The sequence below is a fragment of the Oryctolagus cuniculus genome, chromosome 9 (genome assembly GCF_051225735.1).
Source record: "Oryctolagus cuniculus isolate XC-2025 breed Fujian yellow rabbit chromosome 9, ASM5122573v1, whole genome shotgun sequence".
NCBI lineage: Eukaryota > Metazoa > Chordata > Mammalia > Lagomorpha > Leporidae > Oryctolagus > Oryctolagus cuniculus.
The window spans coordinates 104054330-104073738 of NC_142875.1; the positions used below are offsets into that span (position 1 = coordinate 104054330).

The following is a 19409-nucleotide window of genomic DNA, read 5'->3' on the forward strand; positions in this document are numbered from 1 at the left end:
ACACTGTGTTTGGAAGAGCTCAGCGTGCCCTGGGGTGCAGGCAGGGAGAGGAACAGGCGCTTTGCTCTGGGACTGAATGCCCAGAGGTACAGAGGGCCAGGCCTTTTGTGCTCCCGCCCAGGGCAGCACCAGGGCCAGCAGCCCTTGCAAGGTACATTTGGGCATTGTCTTGTAGCCCTTGCTACACATCCACCGGCTGGGCTGCAGGGGCCGCTGCTGGTGGGGTGGGGTGGGGAGCTGCTTTTCCAGGATTCAGACTGCAGCTGGCATCCCCCAGCAGGCCGTGCTGTTCCCATGTGACAGGGACAGAGCTCTGGGGACTCCGAGTCCTATGCTGGCCCCCCTGGGACTAACTTGGGCTTTCGTCCTAATTATTTTCTAAGACAGTTTGCAATGGAGTCATTTGCACTGGAATTTTTTCATGACACAATGCAACAGAGGTTCCACATTCAAAAGAAAGGCAGGGAGAGGTAGGAAATGGAATGCGGTCTGGTGCCCTCTGCTCCCGTGGCTTGAAAGCAGGAGAAACCTCGGGTGGCCTCCAGTCAGCCTGGGGATGTTCTCTGGGGCCAGGGGGCTGGCATTCCAGGGGCACGTGAATGATGGCGCTGCCCTGCCTGCCTGCCTTCCTACTCACACTTTCTCCATTGGACTTTCCTTTCTCCTTCATGTCCTCATGGTCACGGGACTTGAAAAGCATTTATGGGACAGACATTAAGCAGTAAAGAAACCTCTTGGGACTTCTGTCTCCCACGACAGAGTGCCTGGGCTTGAGCCCCAGCTCAGCTCCCAGTTCTAGCTGTCTGGAGGGGACAGGTGGTGGCTCCAGTACTTGGGTCCCTACCATCCATGTGGTACAACTCGATTGAGTTCTGGTCTCCTGGCTTTGGCCTGGCGTGGTCCTGGCTGTTGTAGGTATTTGGGGGAGTGAATCAGAGAATGGGACATCTCTGTCTTTCTGCCTCCATCTCTCTTTCAAATAAAGAGAAATACATACATACATAAATATGTCCTTGGAGTTGTGTGAAGTGCAGGGCTGGACATGAGGCGCAGGCTATGAGCACTCTGCCAAGTGGCCTGAAGTGCAGGTGCCCCTTCCTAAGCTGTAGACGTCATCCCACCCCAGGTGCCCCTTCCTAAGCTGTAGACGTCATCCCACCCATCGTGGGCCCTGGAGATACCTGCTCTGCCAGGTGTTGCCTGTTGCAAGGGCTCCAACATTCAGCCCAGGGCCCAGGCTTTGGTGGTGTTCCCCTCCCCTGCTCCCATTCTTTCTTGCTTCCGTTTCTTTCCTGTCCCTGGAGGCCCCCTTCTGTGGAAGCCTCAGCAGTCACACACCAGGGCCACAAAACATCTCCGAGGTGGGGGCCCCCGGCTGATTTAGTGGCCCATCAAGTGGATTTGGATTGTTTATTGGAAGTGTCCATTATTTATGGTGGCTCGTGGCCCTAAAAGCCCAGGCACAGGCTGCCTTTCGAAATAAAACTAATAAATAATAGCCCACTCATGATTTATTTACAGTAAGGAGGAAGGGAGCCACTCACTTCCAGTTGGAGCAAGCCGCTCTGGAAGGTCCAGATCCTCTTTGTGTAGAACTTGGAGGAAATTCTTTCCAGGCCTGGGAGGTCTGAGGACAAACAGATCCAAGGGGAATAGAAGAGGAGATCAAGGACCCGGCTGCCCCCTGCCTTGTCCTAATCCCGCCCTGCTCCTTCCTGGGGTGGGTTTTCCACATTTCACACTCTCACCCTTGCCTTCTAATTTTTTAGGTGACATTGGTTTTAATTGTTTAAGCTCCAACATATTTAATAGAGAAAGACTCAGTACATGATTATTGAATTGGACACCTGCAGCATAGTGGGCAGAGGTTCAAATTCCTATTTAAAAAAAAAACAGATAAAAGAAAAAAAAAGAGATTTCCCTTTCTCATTTCCCCTCCCTGCTTTCCTCCTCTCCCTTCCCCTACTCCCTCCCTCTCCTTTGAAGCCTCTTCTTCCCCTACTCCTCCTTCTCCTCCCTCTGTGTATCCCTCTTTCTCCACAGTCAGTCTCATGGCTAACCCAGATACGACAGAGCCATCTGGGCAGTTTCTGCTCAGGCCCCTGTGCCCATCTTGACATGGCACTTGGGCCTTCAACACATGCCCTAGGAGCCAAACCAGGCGACTTTCAAGCAATCTTTTCTGAGGATCTGCAGAGAGGCAAATGAGCAGGCCCCCGTGACAACCCAGCAGGAGTGTCTGCCTCACCTCCTACATTTCTTCTGCCTCCTCCCCCTCTCCGCTCTACCCCACCCATCACAGTTTCAGGATCCTGCATCTAACCCCTCCACCCCTGCCTGACACAGGAGTGTCTCCTTGGCTGTGCTGCTCTCGGATCTCGGCACCTGCTGTCCTGCTCAGCACAGAGCTCCCCCTCTTTGTAAGGTGCCTGGGGACTTCACATTTTCACTCTTCCAGGTAGTTATTTTCCTGCCACTCCCTCATTCATCCGCTCCTTCATTTGTCAATGTGAGACATGTGCATAGCAGCGTATATCCGGCTGCAGCTGTGTCGGCCCAGATGTGTCTCTCTCGTGGACTTTGCTCACTGTATGTGGCGGGGATGGGGTGCAAGTGGGTGGGGGCGTGGTAGGGCAAAGAGGCACATGAGGAGTCAATCATGAGATCTTGAACCTGAAAATGACCTTAGAAATCAATGATAGACCTTTTCCACCTTTCAGAATTGTTTCCTTTTGCTAGGGGAGTAAGAGCCAGGCTAAAGATAGGCAGGTGGATCTTCAGCTGGGTGAGGCCCTGACCTGCATTAGTCAATTCGACAGGCAGGCACTGGCTTCTTGATCATAGCAGGATCTGTAGCAGGAAGGGGAAAGGCTTTCCAAGGGAGGGGAATGTTCAGCTTGTGCGAACATTCTCATAGGAGACCCACAAAATGATCTAGTCTGGCCTTGCAGAGCCAATCACAGGGAGGACTTGAAATTCAGTCAATCTGCAGCAGGCTAATTTGTAAGTAGAAATTCTGTATGGCCTGTGAATATTATAAATATCCAAATGGCCCTTGGCAGAATTAAGACTCCTTATCCCTGCAGGAGGTTAAGGATCTAGCTGGTGTTTGCTAACATTTATGAGCTAGAGAAGAAATAACTGGCACACACAGTATTAATGGAAGTGATGAGGCCCCATCATGATCATCTGACAAAGCCAGGTGCAGTTACCCAGGTCTGGCAGCTCTTGGGCTGGCTCCATTCAGGCTCCTTAGGAAGGAGAAAACCCCAAGTCGTCTACTGACCAAGGGCTAGTACCTTAGACTTCCCCAGCTGCACCTCATATCAAATTAAAATGCTGTCTCCACCTGCCCTAGTAGGCAATGCTATTGCTGTAGTAGTGCCTTAGGGTTTGCTTTTTATTTATTTATTTTTATTAAAGATTGTATTTTTATTCAACAGGCAGAGTTACAGACAGAGAGAGGGAGAGACAGACAGAAAGATCTTCCATCTGCTAGATTCACTCCCCAAAGGGCTACAACAGTTGGAGCTGGGTCAATCCAAAGCCAAGATCCCCCGTCTTCCCATGCAGGTGCAGGGGCCCAAGGACTTGGGACATCTTCCACTGTTTTCCCAGGCCATAGCAGAGAGCTGGATCAGAAGAGGAGTAGCCAGGACTAGAATCGGCGCCCATATGGGATGCCAGCGCCATAGGCAGAGGCTTAACCTACTGTGCCTTGATGTCAGCCCCAACCATAGGGTTTCTAAGCTTTTCCAGACATCCCCTCCCAGGACTGTAGATCCCAGAGAACTCACCTCTGCCTCTGCAGGAGCCTGGATCTGAGTTCTGGCGCCAGCTTCCTGCTAATGCAGACCATGGGAGGTAGCAGTGATGGCTCAAATGATGGGGTCTCTGATACCCACATAGGAAACCTGGGTTGCATTCCTCACTCCTGGCTTTGGCTCTAGCCCGTCTGGGGCCATTGTGGGCATTTAGGGAAGGAAGCAGCTGATGGGATCTCTGTCTCTGTTTTTTTCTGCCTCTCGAATAAATATTTTAGAAGTTTGAATATACCTACATGCATATCTATCAGATCTATTTTTAAATAGTTAATGGGAGTGAGTGTGCAGCACAGCAATTGAGACATCCTAGGATCTCTTGCTTCCCATAACAGAGTGCCTGGGTTCGAGACCCACCTATGCCACTTTTTATCCAGAGCCCTGCTAATTCCCCCCCTGGGACTTAGCAGATGGTGGCTCAAGTACTTCAGTCCCTACCACCTGTGTGGGAGACCTGGGCTTGTGTTCCTAGCTCTCAGCTTCAGCCTGGACCAGCCCTGGCTGTTGCAGGTATTTGGGTAATGAACCAGTGGATGGAAGATGTCTCTCTTGATCATGTTCTCTCTTTCAAGTAAAATGGAAAGAATATTTTAAAAAAGTTTTAATTGAACAAATACAACCCTTCTAAACAATGCCTTATTCAGTTTAGTATGTTCAACAAAGTGGCACTACACACCGTGCCGCACAGTAGTTCACGGTACTCAGTCCCATTGTTTTCTCTGGCAGCTGAATCTCCACACTGTATTTTGGTGATCTTCAAGTTGTATCTCCAGATGCCAAGGGCATAGCAGAGGCTCCCCAAGGCTCAGAGGAGGCCTAGAGGCTTCATTCTTCTCCCAAAGGAGGTTCTTTACACATGCAATTGTGCTGTACAGTGAAGGTGGCTGGGGGCATGCCAGGAAGAGCAGCCATCACTGCCCATGGCTCAAGCTGGGTCCTAGCACTGACAGTCCGATAAGGGCTTGGTGCTCTCCTAGTAACCATTCAACCAAGAGAGGGAGGATGAGAGCCTGCAGATCCCAGTTAAATATGAGAGACTTGACAGTGTGCAGAAGGCTTTCCAGGGAGACCTTACTCAATGACACTCCCTGCAGGAAGGCTGGAGTCCCATCCGTGTTGGTGTGGTGACTGGCACACAAACAGTGCTCAGTGAACGTAACTGAATGAGATGCACTTTCCTCGTGTGCATTGTGTTAGATGGGGGCAGAAGTTGCAGAGGGGTAACAGAGAATGTGGGGTGCAGTCTTTAAAGGGTCTGCCAAAGCCAGGAGTGAGGAACACGATCCAGGTTTCTTATGTGGGTATCAGGGACTGCATTTCTGCATTAGCAGGAAGCTGGCATTTGGAGCTGGAGCCAGAACTCGAATCTAGGTTCCTGCAGAGGCGGAGGTGAGTTCTCTGGGACCTACAGTCATAGAGAGTTTAAATCAGCTGTCACTGGCTGTGGGACTTTTGAGCAAGACCCCAACCCCTCTGGGCCTCAGTTCTTCATCTGTGAAAGTGAAATGTAGTGCCTACATCATGTAGGTAGGTGAGGAGTAAGTGAGGTGACCAGTGCAAAAGTCCACGTACAGCGCCATCTGCAGAGCAGCTGTAACGGACACTCCGAGGCAGCACCCACGTCCCCTGGCCACCCTCCAGGTCATGTTCAGATGATTCCCGTTCCCCAAGTGGTTTCCTGTAGCTCTGTGTCTGCAGGCATTGTCTGGCTGCGGAAAACGTTCATTCTGTGTGTGGGACAGGTGGGAAGTGCCTGGAGGTTGACCCTGACAGTAGCTTTGCACCAGTGAAGGGTTCCTGCTCGCTCAGTCCCTTCCTGTGGTGGTGCTGAGTGTGCCTCATGTCCCACCCCCTCACCTAGCCTCAGACTACTTACTTACTGTTCCTTGGGTTGGGGAGTGTCCAAATAAGTGGGCCTAGGTCATCAGTGATAGCTATTATCTATTGTTTATTTTCAAAGGGCATGCATGTAGGTAATTAATACAGAAAGATAGAAAGTATACCTACATGCATATGAGAGAGAAAGGTTGCTACCAGCCGGAGGCACCTGGGAAAGCTTCAGGAAGGAGCACGTATGTTGGCTCTGGGTGTTAGAGGAAGCAATGGATTAAACATGGGGGGATGGGTGAGAGAAGATCACTCCAGGGGAGAGAACAGGGTTTTGTGTCTGTTTCTTCAATCAGGTGGGCAGGCAAATCAAGTGGAACTGGACACAGAATTCCCTGCTGGTGCGGCCCTGGCCCTGTGCTGTGTGCCAGGCCACAGGGCTTTCCCTCTGATGCCGCAGAGTGTGGCCCCATGCTGTGACCCGAATGTTTGCGTTCCCTCCAAAATCTATATGTTGAAATCCTAACCCCCAAGGTGATGGCACCTTTGAGAGGTGGTTAGGTTGTAAAGGCAGAGCCCTTGTAAATGGGATGAGAGAGAGATGTCACACCCCATCTGCCATGTGTACCCTCCATGAACCAGAAAGCTGGCCTTTGCCAGACACCAAGTCTACCTTCACCTTGGATTTCTCAGCTCCACCATTGAGAGAAATAACTTTCCCTTTGTCAGCTGCCTACTTTATGATTCTTTGCTACGGCCATGCAAGCAGGCTAAGAATACCCCTGTAGCCTCTTATCTTTGCCAAGCCATTTGCCCTGGTCTGTGGAGTCCACGTAAGGGTCCTGCCTGGTTGTCCACTGGACTTGCGCTGGTGGCTGGAGTCTCTGTGAACACCCGGGAGGTTTTCTGCTCAGTGTTTTTTCCAGGGGTGTCGGCTGACTCCTTAATTAGGTTACAGTGCAGTGACACTATGACTTGGGCGTTTCAGACGGTCGGCTTAGGCTTTGTTTCACTTACCTTATCTGATGAACCTCCATCATCCCAGTGAGCAAACTTGAGGTGTCTCTGCCTATGCAGAGGTTGGAGTGTGTGTGTGTGTGTGTGTGTGTGTGTGAATGTTTTCCTGCTCCAAACGGAGGAGGAGGGCAAGAGGAGCAATGTCACAGCAGCTTCTCAACTCTAGTGGTTAATGAGCCTTGTAAATCAGGAACCTTATGGAAGTGGAAGTTACTCAGGGGAAAGTTGAACTCCTCTTGACAAAGCAAGGGTGATGGTAGGAAGCTCTGTGTGCCCAGGCCCCTCTTTGAAGAGTATAGGTGGTGGGGGTGGACAGTGCTGTGGTGTAGTGGGTAAAATTGCCACCTCCAATGCCGGCTTCCCATATGGGTGTTAGTTTGAGACTTGGCTGCTCCACTTCCTATCCAGCTACCTGCTAATACTCCTTGGAGAGCAATGGAGGATGGCCCAAGTGCTTGGGCCTCTGCATCCATGTGGGAGACCTGGAAAAAGCTCCTGGCTCTTGGTTTCGGCCTGGCCCAGCGCTGGTTGTTGTGGCTATTTAGGGAGTAAACCAGTGGATGGAAGACCTCTCTCTCTCTCTCTCTGTGTGTGTGTGTGTGTATGTATGTATGTAACACAGACTTTCCCATAAATAAATAAGTCTTAAAAAAGAAAAAGGAAGAGTGCAGGGGCTAAGAGGAAGGAGATGGGAGGAGGAGATGATCCTGTGGATCTTTTGCCTTCTGTGGCCTCTTGCCACCTGGAACACCATGGCCTCCCAGATGAACCCCACTTCTGGTGTGCCAGAGAGATGGCGCCCTTGGTTTCTGCTCTGAAGGCTTGTGTCAAGGTCAAAAGCCTGGAGAGGTGGGGAATCTCCCCTCAGTCCCATCAGCACCACTCTTGTCTTGCAGAGGTTCCAAAAACAGAACAGACGTTCGAAGAGCGCTTGATCCTCAAGGCTTTCCTGCTGAAGTTTGTTAACGCCTACTCCCCCATCTTCTACGTGGCCTTTTTCAAGGGGAGGTGAGTAAATGGTGTCATGGGTGGAAAGATGGTTTTGCCACTCAGGCTGGGTCTCACACTGTCAGGACAAGAAGGCTCAGCTGTCTCTAGCAACTCACATCCTCAGCCCTGATCTCCCCCTGCACATCCACCCATCTTCAGCCTGATCTCCCCCTGCACATCCACCCATCCTCAGCCCTGACCTCCCCTGCATGTCCACCCATCCTCACCCTGACCTCCCCTGCATGTCCACCCATCCTCAGCCCTGATCTCCCCCTGCATGTCCACACATCCTCACCCTGACCTCCCCTGCATGTCCACCCATCCTCAGCCCTGACCTCCCCTGCACATCCACCCATCCTCAGCCCTGATCTCCCCCTGCACATCCACCCGTCCTCACCCTGACCTCCCCTGCATGTCCACCCATCCACAGCCCTGACTGCCCCCTGCACATCTACCTCGCTGCTCTAGAAGCAGCAGTGAGTTAGCAGCTTCAGACTCTGATAACCGAGGTAACGCTGCAGGGATGTCTTTGCTCCTGGGCCCTGAAGGGAGTGTCTTGGAAGAATTTGTGTTTCCTGGGCTTGAGGATGTAGCAGTGGGGAATCTCCCACCTTAGCCAGTGGCTCTTAGGTCCTTCACTGCTGACACCAGCCACAAGCTCTGGGGTTCCCAGGAAACTCACAATTCTGATCTACTGGCTATAAATTCCAGGGTTCCTGCCATTCCTTCAGGCTCAGTCATTCACTAAGAAGGTTCAGGAATGTGCTATACTTAGTGTGTGTGTGTGTGTGTGTGGTTTTTTCTTTTTTTAATAGAAAAAAGAAACAAATCCAGATCAGTCAGTGGGAGGCACACACTGGGTGAGGTCTGCAATGGCTTAATCATGAAGCATGCGTGCCCTCAGGATTTGTCACCTTCCTGGAACATCAACATTCATTACCAGGCACCTGAGCCTCCGTGTCCAGCTTTTACTGGGATGCCTTTACTAAGGCATAGCTGATGGCATCGTGTGCCCTATGATTGAACTGAGCTCTCATCCCCTTGCTCTCCTCTGAGGTCAAATGTGGCTCAAAGCCCTAACCAAAGTGGTTGGTCTTTCTGGCATGGCCTGCCCCCCATATCAGCAATCTCATTAGCATAATCCTAGGTTGAATCCCAGGGCCCATCACAAATAACACAGACACACTCACCACTCCGGGAACATCAAGGAGTTAGAGGCTGCTCCTGGGAACCAGGGACCAGGACCAGTAAAATTCCTTGTTATATTATCTGTCTGGATGTAAAACCACTTCTGATAAATATTTTTTTGTGGTCAGGCCAGTTGGCTGCCTGGGAGGAGATTTCCCCGAAGAAATCAGCCAATTGCATCAGGAAGCTTCCCTAGAAATACAAGCAAGCACCAGTGGCAGGAACTGTCATTACCCACAGTATATGATTTCTGTAGATATGTTTCAGAGCCAGGAAACCATGGCCTTCTCAGAGCCTCTGCCCCTGGAGCTAGCAGAGAGAATGCCCACATTAAGGGGTATATACTTCAATGGTGTTTTCCATGTAAATTTCAAATATATATAAAATTGCACACTTGGGATGTCTCAGGCTAAAAGGGGTCTTGGCTCCTAGATAAGTTTGTGGTGCATTGGAATAGATGGTCTTGGTAGCAGTAGATGCAGTAAGTGCTGAAATAAGAGGAGTTGGGGGAACAGCTGTGTACAGAAACAAGAAGATGTCATAGGAGAGATTCCAGCCCGTCCTTAAACGGACGAGTAGGCTTTCAACATGTAGGCAAGGCAAATGGCATTTCAAGTCACGAGGACTCTTGATGGCCTGCCAGGCTCTGTGAGGGGCTTGTACTTTTCTGCTTCCCCCACCTGCGTCTTCTGATCCTCCAATAAAATGGAAGAGGAATGATGAAGGCTCCATGCATCCCTGTGGTTATTTTCAGGGAGCGGTCAAGAGATTTTCTTCTCTGATCCCAGGAAGCTTTGCTTGCACATTTGGTCAGTCTCCCTCTTCATTCCCAGAAATATGAAGCCCTCATTAAAAAGTTGCAATCAGAACTCAATTCTTGGCTGTAGGCAAAGGAAGAAGGTGCACAGATTATAGCCTTAGATCTAATGAAACTTCATTGTGTTAGGTTCAGAAGTAATCACAACGCACACACACATATACACACATGCACACACACATGCATGCACACGCACACCGCTTCCCAACAACACCCTGCCTCAGCCCCTGCCCTGCTCAGCCGTGTCTCCTGGAATTTAGCCTAATTAAGAGGAGAAGTCAAGTATTAGTGGTGATTGCTCACCGATCACAAGGTAGGAACTTCTGTCCCTGAGTCACTTAGCACCTCCCTGGCCAGTGCTTCCAAGAGGACGTTGAGCAGAGACTGTTCCACCCAGCAGCCCTGCCCCACTCTATCTTTCCCTAATCCCACCCCCACTTTTTGATTTCAGGTTTGTGGGCAGGCCTGGGAGCTACGTCTATGTGTTTGATGGCTACCGTATGGAAGAGGCAAGTATAGTCGATGGTGCGTCATGCCTGGCTTGTGGCTTGTAGGTGCATCCTCACCCCCACCCTGCCCCATCCTTACCCCCATTACAGCTTGGCGTGCCCCACACCCTTGCTTCTCTGAGTCCTACTGCCCTGACCTCTCTCCGTCTCCCCCTTGCTGCAGTGTGCTCCGGGAGGCTGCCTCATGGAACTGTGCATCCAGCTCAGCATCATCATGTTGGGGAAGCAGCTGATCCAGAACAACATCTTTGAGATTGGAGTCCCGTATGTAAAGCCCTCTTGTCACTGCTCTCCTTGCTGCCTGGGCCTCGTCCACAAGTGCCAGACCTCACTGAGATAGCCACAGCTTCTCCCCGTCTCCTAGCCCTTGGGTGTTCACTCCTGTGTGCAGTTTCCAATAACTTTCCCCAAGGGATAAGAATTCTCCCAAGGCCTTGTTTGCCAGTCTGGTTTACTGTTGGTTGACTACACATAGCTAGGACATAGCAGAGATCTCATGCCCAGAAACCTTAGACCCCAAAGAGCATCATATTTTTAATGCAATTTGTCCCCCCCAGTGAGTAAGTGCGAGATTTCCGGTATGGTGGGTAGATGAATACGAAAGTTAGAAACATAGTGGAATCTGTTAGGAAAATCTCTGAGCAGAAAGTGTGGAATGCAGGGTCTCAGGGAGGGAAGAGGGAAGAAGACTCTTTTTAGGAGGTTTTGCATTGAGATAATCATGAAAAAAAACAGGGGGCCGGCGCTGTTGTGCAGCGGGGTAACGCCCTGGCCTGAAGCGCTGGCATCCCATATGGGCACTGGTTCTAGTCCCGGCTGCTCCTCTTCCCATCCAGCTCTCGGCTATGGCCTGGGAAAGCAGTGGAAGATGGCCCAAGTCCTTGGGCCCCCACATAGGAGACCGGGAAGAAGCTCCTGGCTCCTGGCTTCGGATCCGCATAGCTCCAGCCATTGCGGCCTTCTGGGGAGTGAACCAATGGATGGAAGACCTCTCTCTGTCTCTATCTCTCTTTGTAACTCTGTCTTTCAAATAAATAAAATCAATCTTTTAAAAAAAGAAAATAAACACAGAACCGCAGGTGCTGGAGCTAAAAGAGAAGATGGGATAAGTCCAAATCTATAAGTTCAAATCTGCCTATGTCAGAGAAATTGTAACCCCCTGCCTTCCCTCTATGTTGCCTGTTTTATAAAAAAAAGATTTTATATCTTTATTTGAAAGGCAGAGCAGCAGAGAGAGAGAGAGAGGGAGAGATCTTCCACCGGCTGACTCACTCCCTAGTGGCTGTAACAGTCAAGGCAGGCCAACCTGAAGCCCGGAACTACATCCAGGTCTCCCACGTGGGTGGCAGGGGCCCAAGCACTTGGACCAGCCTCTGCTTGCTTTCCCAGGGGCATTAGCAGAGAGCTGGATCAGAAGCATACTTGAACCAGCTCTCCAACATGGGATGCTGGTGTCGCAGGCTGCGGCTTAACCTGCCGCACCACAGCCGGTGCCTGACTTGTGATTTTAAACAGGAATGTGTTTCAAAGAGGTTTTCGGCCAGCCAAGTACCAGAGAACGAGGAAACCCCAGAAATGGTGAGGGATACCTCTCGCAGGTGAGGCCAGTTCTCTTTAGGAGGACAGCTTGATAACTTTCCCCAGGCCTGTGGCTCTGCAAACTACGTCCAAGATGGAGCATTGTGGGGTACCGCATCAGACGGTCCCCAGAGGCTGAGTCAGAGGGTCTGGCACACTCTGCCCCCTCCCTGTAGACATGGTTGCACACATTATATTAATGGTTCTGAGAAGTCCTCTGACATACACTCATCTAATCCTGCTCTCTCCACCTGCACTTGTTCACGTTATTGCCCAGAATTCTTAATGCAGCCGTTGCAATTCACTCTGGCTAGTTCAGACAGCAGAGGAATTTGTTTAAGAATGAAGTGGCTCCAGCAATATACTTTAAAGGTCAGAGAATCAGGCCCTGAGCTATGTGACCAGGAACGACCCTGTCTACACTGCAGGAGCCATGTGACTAGGAATAGCACTGTCCACACTGCAGGAGCCATGTGACCAGGAATGACACTGTCTATACCACAGGAGCCATGTAACCATGAATGACACTGTCCACACTGCAGGAGCCATGTGACTAGGAATAGCACTGTCCACACTGTAGAAGCCATGTGACCAAGAATGATGCTGTCGACAGTGTAGGAGCCATGGGGCTAGGAATGACGCTGTCCACACTATAGGAGCCGGGTGACCAGGAATAGCACTGTCCACACTGCAGGAGCCATGTGACCAGGAATGACCCTGTCTACACTGCAGGAGCCATGTGACCAGGAACAGCACTGTCTACACCGCAGGAGGGCTGTCTGGGAATGCTGCCTCCTCCACTTCATGCCTCGCCTGGCTTGGCTATGAAATGACAAATGTCTATGAGATATCCCTTGTTTTTCCAGAGCTTAGGATTTTAGTTTGGGAAACAAAATAGACTTCATGAACAGGATGCTTGTTGATGGTGCAAACCCCATCAGAATTGAGAGTGAGTAAAGGCGGGGAGTTTCCCAGCGGCCCAAGAAGGAGGCCGCGGCAGAGAGGCTTCTCCAGCATGTGTCCAGGTCTGGAAGGCAGGCTGCCATGCCTGCCCGGCGCTCTCACCGGAGCCCTGCTAGGCTCCTCTCCTGTGGATGTGGGTATCTTTTCTGAGTGGAGGACAGGTCGCCTCTGTTCTTATCAGCCTGGGGGGCACGGATGGAGGAGGTGGAGCTGAGAGAGACAGCTGTTCTCTGACCAAGGTCTTGGGGCACAGCAGGGGCCTGGAAAAGGCAAGAGCCAGGATCTTTTTAAATCTGCTTAAGGCTTGGCAAGTCCTGGATGGAGTCCCTAGAAGATCTTGAGGCACTTCGAGAAGTTTGTGGGAAATGGAAATAGCAAATATATTTATTTTGGTGCAAGGAATATTTTTAATTCAGGCATGATTTTTTCATAATGCACACTTTTAAGCATATAAATATTTGGGAATCTTTTCTTTTCTAGCCTATATAAATTCATGATTAATTCCTTTTAATTCTATCTTCAAAATATCTCCAAATCCATGAACTTCATCTCCACTGCTACACTCTGAACCACTGTCAGTATTTCTTTTTTTTAAGATTTATTTATTTGAAAAGCAGAGTTACAGAGAGGCAGAAGCAGAGAGAGAGAGAGAGAGAAAGAGAGAGAGAAAGAGAGATGTCTTCCGTCCACTGGTTCACTCCCCAGATGGCTGCAACAGCCAGAGCTGGGCCGATCCAAAGCCAGGAGCCAGTAGCTTCTTCCAGATCTCCCACGTGGGTACAGGGGCCCAAGCACTTGGGCCGTCTTCCACTGCCTTTCCAGGCCAGAGCAGAGAGCTGGATCGGAAGTGGAACAGCCAGGACTTGAACCAGTGCTCACATGGGATGCCAGCACTGCAGGCAATGGTTTTACCCAATAAGCCACAGCAGCGGCCCCCACTATCAGTATTTCTTGGTTTCTCCTCTTCTTATGCTGCAATTTCTTTTTCACACATTAGCGAAAGTGACTTTCCTAACAGAATTTATATATTATTTAATTTCTCTATTTTTAAAAATTATTTATTCGAAAAGCAAAGAAAGGGAGAAAGAGAGAACGAGAAAGCAAGCTCATCTGCTGATTGACTCTCCGAATGCCTGCATTGCATGACTGTGGCTGGGAGCCAGGAGCTCCAATCAGGTCTCTCACTCCGGTGGCAGGGACTCAGCTACTTGAACCACCAGCTACTGTTCCCAGGGTGTGCATTAGCAGGTTGCTGGAATCAGAAGGAGAGCCAGGGCTCAAACTCAGGCATTTTGTTATGGGATGCAGGTGTCCCAAACGGCATGTCGACTACTACACCAAATACTAATACATTCTTTATTAGCTTTTTAAATGTCACTTGTATGGTCCCACCCCTTTTTATGTGAAATTATACACAGCCACCTGCTCCCGTGGGGGCTGCCACTATTAGAAAGGCCCCAGAGAAATCGACCTTTTGGTCTTCCCCAGAAACACATTTGTGGAGCTAAAATTAGAATGGAGACATTCTACGGAGACATATTAGTGGAAGGAAAACCCTTTTCCAGTGAGCGCCCTACTTGCAGGGATGAGAATTCTCAACCTTGGCCTCATAGCTCAGTGTCATCCTGGTCCTCGGAATGGGTACCCCTGTCACACGCTGACATGGAACACTCAGGATTTTCTGCCCATGGGCTGGAGAAACCTCAGGTGACTGCAGATATGTGCTTTTCTTAGAGGAGGGTTGGTGGAGACACAGGTGTCTGGGGGCCTCCCAGCATAAAGCAGCCTGCAGTCGTAAGTGAAATGACCCTCAGCCTCCAGGAACTCAACCTTCTAACACATTGCCCTACTCTCTGCTTTCTGAGAGTCGCTCAGTGTGCATCGACCAAGGCTGGTGAGGCAGGTGCTGCTTGTACCCAGGGACTTTCAGAGTGACATTGGTTCTGCACAGACATCCAGAGAGCATGTGGATGTTCCCAGCATCCCATCTGGCTGCTTCAAAGCTGTGAGACCAACCCCTTCATGTCTGCTACAGAGGAAAGTCTTCATTCCCCTGCACACATCTGGGGAAGACATCTGAAATTCCATGCAGCTTGTGGGTGAGAGATGCCCATTCGTGAAAACCTCTGGACTTCTGCTCCACCATTTAGCCCATTGTCTTCAGGCAGCAAGAACCCAAGGCCTATGTTTGTTCATTCTGTTGGCATGTCCTCCACCCATCAACCCCATCAGCTCCAGGGCAGACGAAAGTAACACATGGCTGCTTTCCTTGGAAGTTCGGTTGTCTTGCTTGGGTTTGATGTGTGCTTAAGACCTGCGTGTTTGAAAATGTGCCACACTTGAATCCATGGCAATTGCATGGCAACTCACAAAGCTGTGGGCAAGCCGGTTCTGTCGGCCTCACTGTCATCTCCTGAAGGCGGGCATTTTCTCACCCCCAAGGTGCCTTTCAGATCAAGCCCCAGAAAACTCTGCTCCGGAGAATGAAGCTGGCCTCTGCTGATTGCAAAGATGAGTCACGTCGGCCTCAGAGATGCTTCCTCCCTCCTGTCCGTTCCTGGCCTGAAGATGGGTGCATGCAACATCCCTATGAAGTTCAATTCAGGGATGGAGAGCAAGCAGCCTCCCACATCCTGAGGTCGTCCATCTCTGCAGTTCTTCCCATTTCTACAGGCTATGTTTTGAAATCACTTTATGATTACTGGATCTGTCTCTTTGGAACCCTCTGTCAAGAAATTAGACCCTTGCATGCCAGAGTTCAAGCATTGAGCAATATACTTCTACAGGAGACAATTGAGAAACATGGAACAAGCAAGGAAAAAAGAGGAAAATTTTTGGAGTCAAAAGAGAAATCAAAGTTGGTTCTGACAGTGACGAGGGAGTCATGTAAATGATAAAAATTAGATCTGTGATCTGTAACATATCTCAGTAGGGGAGAGATTTGGTTGGGCAAAGGCTTAGTGGCCCTGCAGATTGAGGTTTAAACTTTAAAAATATTTCCCTCCAAAGTGGTTAAGTGGGAAAAAAAATCTTGGATAAATGCCCAGCTTTCTAGAAAATAGAAAATATGGACATCTGAGAAAGGAAGAATTATTCTTGGGGTTCCAGGCTACTGTGTGACATGAACTTTGAAGTGCATAGGTGTTGTTTCCTAAGGGTTTTAAATCCAGAGAGTGAGAACAAAGACATCAGTTCATGGCTTTTGGCTTGCCATATGGCTATAATGTAATTCTATAGCCTATATCAAATATTTTGCCAAAAGAAAGACATATTTATCCTAGAGGCAAGAACTGGTTATATATACATATGTGTGTGTGTGCGTATACATATATATATTTCTTCTAAACCAGCACACTTTTACTATGTACTTATTTGAGAGTCATGGAGACACAGAGATAGAGAAAGACAGATAAACAGAGAGACCTCCCATCCACTGGTTCATTCTCCAAATACCTGCAGGGGCCAGGACTGGGCTGAGCCAAAACCGGGATCCAGCAACTCAATCCAGGTCTCCCACATCAGTGGTAGGAACCCAATTACTTGAGCAGTCACTGCTGCCTCCCAGGGTGTGCATTAGTAGGGATCCACATTCAGAAACCAGAATTCCAGGCTTTGAAGTCAAGCACTCTGATGTGGGTTGCAGGTGTCCCAGTTAGCATCTACATCTCTGGACCAAAAGCTTTCCCCTAAACATATATTTTACTTAAATCCCTGACTTTTCTGATGATGGATGCTAACCCTCTTAGTTACCAGGAATAACAAATAACAGTGAAAAGAAACACAAGACCCATAACAGTCCATGATCTTATTTCCAACCCAAGGCTCGTGGCCGAAGACCTGCATTCTCTTTGTTAACAAGATGATGTGCAAGCACTGGGATGCTATTAAATGCATACCAATAGCAGACTGGCATTTTTCTTCTGCACTGTAATTAGAGGAACCAAGTAAGAGTGGAGATTGAAATATTTCTTTCCCCCAGTGCTCTCATGTGATGTAAGGTCAAGTGTAGAGAAACTTTTTGATGGTATCTTGTAAATTCCTCTTCTACACCTGACAGGTGCCCAGGCAGGGCCAGTATGGAAGACCTACTCTGTCCAGGCAAATTCCTCCAAGGAGCAGTAGCCCCCCTACTCTCTGCTAGGCCTACTGCAGAAAAATGAAATAACTTCAAAGGCAGGCAGTAAAGCATTAGGCACTTTAAAGTCAGCTCTGTGACTAATGCTACCTTAATGGATACAACTTGGTTGCGTGATCCGGCCTGGACTGTCCCCAGTCACGCAACCCAGGCTCCTGGGGTCCCACACCGTTCTGCCAGCTGCTTTCCCAGAGGAACCACATGGTTTTAAACATGACATGCCCCAGAATAATGCTCATAGGCAGCTCTCGGAATTGATTTCCTACCCAGCAGGCAGAATGGCAGAATCAGATTTTGTATTCTTCATCCTCGGAGTCCGTGGATGGCTATTTCCACTCTTCTCTCCCTCCCTGAAACCCTCTTTTCCCATCTTTGTGCAAAGTAGATTTTTTTGCATCCAAACTGCATAGTGTCCCTAAAACATGCTGCACCATGTCCCAACTCCTCGCTAAAATTAGACCTCAGATTTAGCTCCAATATATGTTGAAGCAAACTTTGAAACGGGCCTTAACATTCAGAGTGATGGATTGTGTGTGCGTGCGTGCGTGCGTGCGTGTGTGTGTGTGTGAAATGGTAAAAACCGGCTTCTTTCCTGGGCATACTTTGAGATGGACAGAGCAGACAGAAATCAGTTCTTCCCTTGGCAAAATGACTCTTCATCCTTCCTTTTACTAAATGTACCAGATCCCATCCCAAAATAGCTGTGATACACCCCGGGGTACAGCCAGTAAGATGTCATAAACTTTCTGCTTTCTTTTTGTGAATGTGATAAATATTAAATTTCAAGACATAAAACAGTCTCTCTGTAGAGCCGTCACAGGCGGTCTGTGCTCTCCTCAAATACAGTGGAATCTGGCCATGAATCAGAAGTTTAAGGAACAAATTTGAACCTTGTCAGGTGTCAGGAAAAAGGAATAAATTGCTTAGAGGTTGACGTGTTGTTCGTCTTTGGCTCATGTAGATCTGGGGCCTGCTTTATTTAGGGAAGCTCAAGACCCATGGAGCCGAGTGGGTTGGGAACTGCCAGGGGCCAGGTTCCCCTGAAGGGATGACCAAGGTGTGACGGACAATCACCACAGTTTTGATGTGAGCCCAACGGTCACAAGCAGAGGAGAAGCTCAGAACCTTCCAGAGAGAATTGCTGAGATGCATCATTAAAAAGGGACAAAAAATGAGCAGATGAAAAAGACAAGAGAGTAACATCAAAGGAGTTATTTTAACAAGCAAGTGCATCATGTGGTCAGAATCATAATGCGAAGTTTTCCAAGCCGCCCATCTGTATGTTATACAGCCTGCAGGATGCCTGCTAAATCCTGCTCTGGAGGGACTTCCTTTATTAATTTTTTTAATGGTCACTGAGATATCCAGGATGGAAACTTCTGGAATGATGAGCTCATAAGAACTCTTTGTGGATGTTCTTTTCTTCTCATCTCTTTGGACCTACCCACACTGCTGACTGCAAAGTCCTTCCTTGCGTGTACTTTGAAGGCTCCTCCTGCTACTCCTTTCCCAACCCTCAACTGCTGATATTACTCAGGGATTGTTCTTTCTCTCTCTCTTTTTAAGAGTATTTATTTATTGATTTGAAAAGCAGAGTGACAGAGAGGGAGAGACAGAGAGACAGAAGGGAGAGAGCTTCCATCTGATGGTTCGCTCCCAATATGGCCACAATGGCTGGGGTTGGTCCAGAGCTAAGCCAGGAGCCCTGGGCTCCATCTGGATCTTCTGCTGCTTTCCTAGGCATATTAGCAGGGAACTGAATTGGAAGCAGAGCAGCCAGGATTCAACTTGTCACTCCGATATAGGATGTCAGCATTGCAAGTGGGGGTTTAACCCACAGTACCAGCCACCCTCAGGGCTCCTCTCTCTTGGCCCTTTGCTTTATCCATAGCCAACATCTATTGCCAGGGCTTCAGCTCCTGTCTCCATAATGACGCTTGAGTCTCTGTGTATCTTCAGCTCTAGGCACATACTTACAATTGCCTCCTTTGTTGTCTCATTGTATTTCTCCACCTCAAAACTTGTCCTCTTCTCTGCCCCATCAAAACTGCCTCCTTGGTAGTGTTCTATACCTTAGCAAACTGCACCATGACCTGGGAACAACCTTGATTCCTTTTTTCTCCTTCCTCTTGCATGTGTAACCCACTACCATCCTCTTAATTCTGCCTCCTAAGCATGCCTTAACTCTGTCTTCTCCTCAGGTCTAGTGCATCATCCTAGACCGTGTCACCTGCTTCTCTGCATGATGTAGGCTGTATTATGCCATGAGCTACCTTTTGAGTCTTACCCTTCAGTATTTTATTTCTTGTCCTCCACGATCTGCACAGTTTGGCACCCTTCAGTCCTTCCTACAACCCCTTCTCACGCTCTCCTTTGGCTGTTGTAGACATAATTTCCTCTGTTAGATTAACACCTTCCCCGTCACACTACTCTCCACCTTTCGCACTCTTCTACCATCTTTCATTATTTAGTCTTGGTTTACATGTTTTCCTTAAGGAGAGCTCCCCTACAGTCACATTGGAGGTTAGAGCTTCAAGGTAGGAATTTGAGGGGGAGGGGCACAC

General features: G+C 49.1%; 1 protein-coding gene across 6 annotated transcripts in view; it reads left to right on the forward strand.

The window, feature by feature from the left end:
* Positions 1-19409, forward strand: part of ANO2 (anoctamin 2) — a 394966-nt gene that overhangs the window by 333615 nt on the left and 41942 nt on the right. For 5 of the 6 annotated variants that reach the window (XM_070049347.2, XM_089304572.1, XM_089304573.1 and 2 more), the window contains 3 exons: positions 7562-7673; positions 10112-10169; positions 10333-10433. In XM_070049347.2, coding sequence (XP_069905448.2) covers positions 7562-7673; positions 10112-10169; positions 10333-10433 — 271 coding nt within the window. Of the gene's footprint in view, positions 1-7561; positions 7674-10111; positions 10186-10332; positions 10434-19409 lie in introns of all 6 variants that reach the window. The other variant, XR_016213488.1, reaches the window with a different exon arrangement.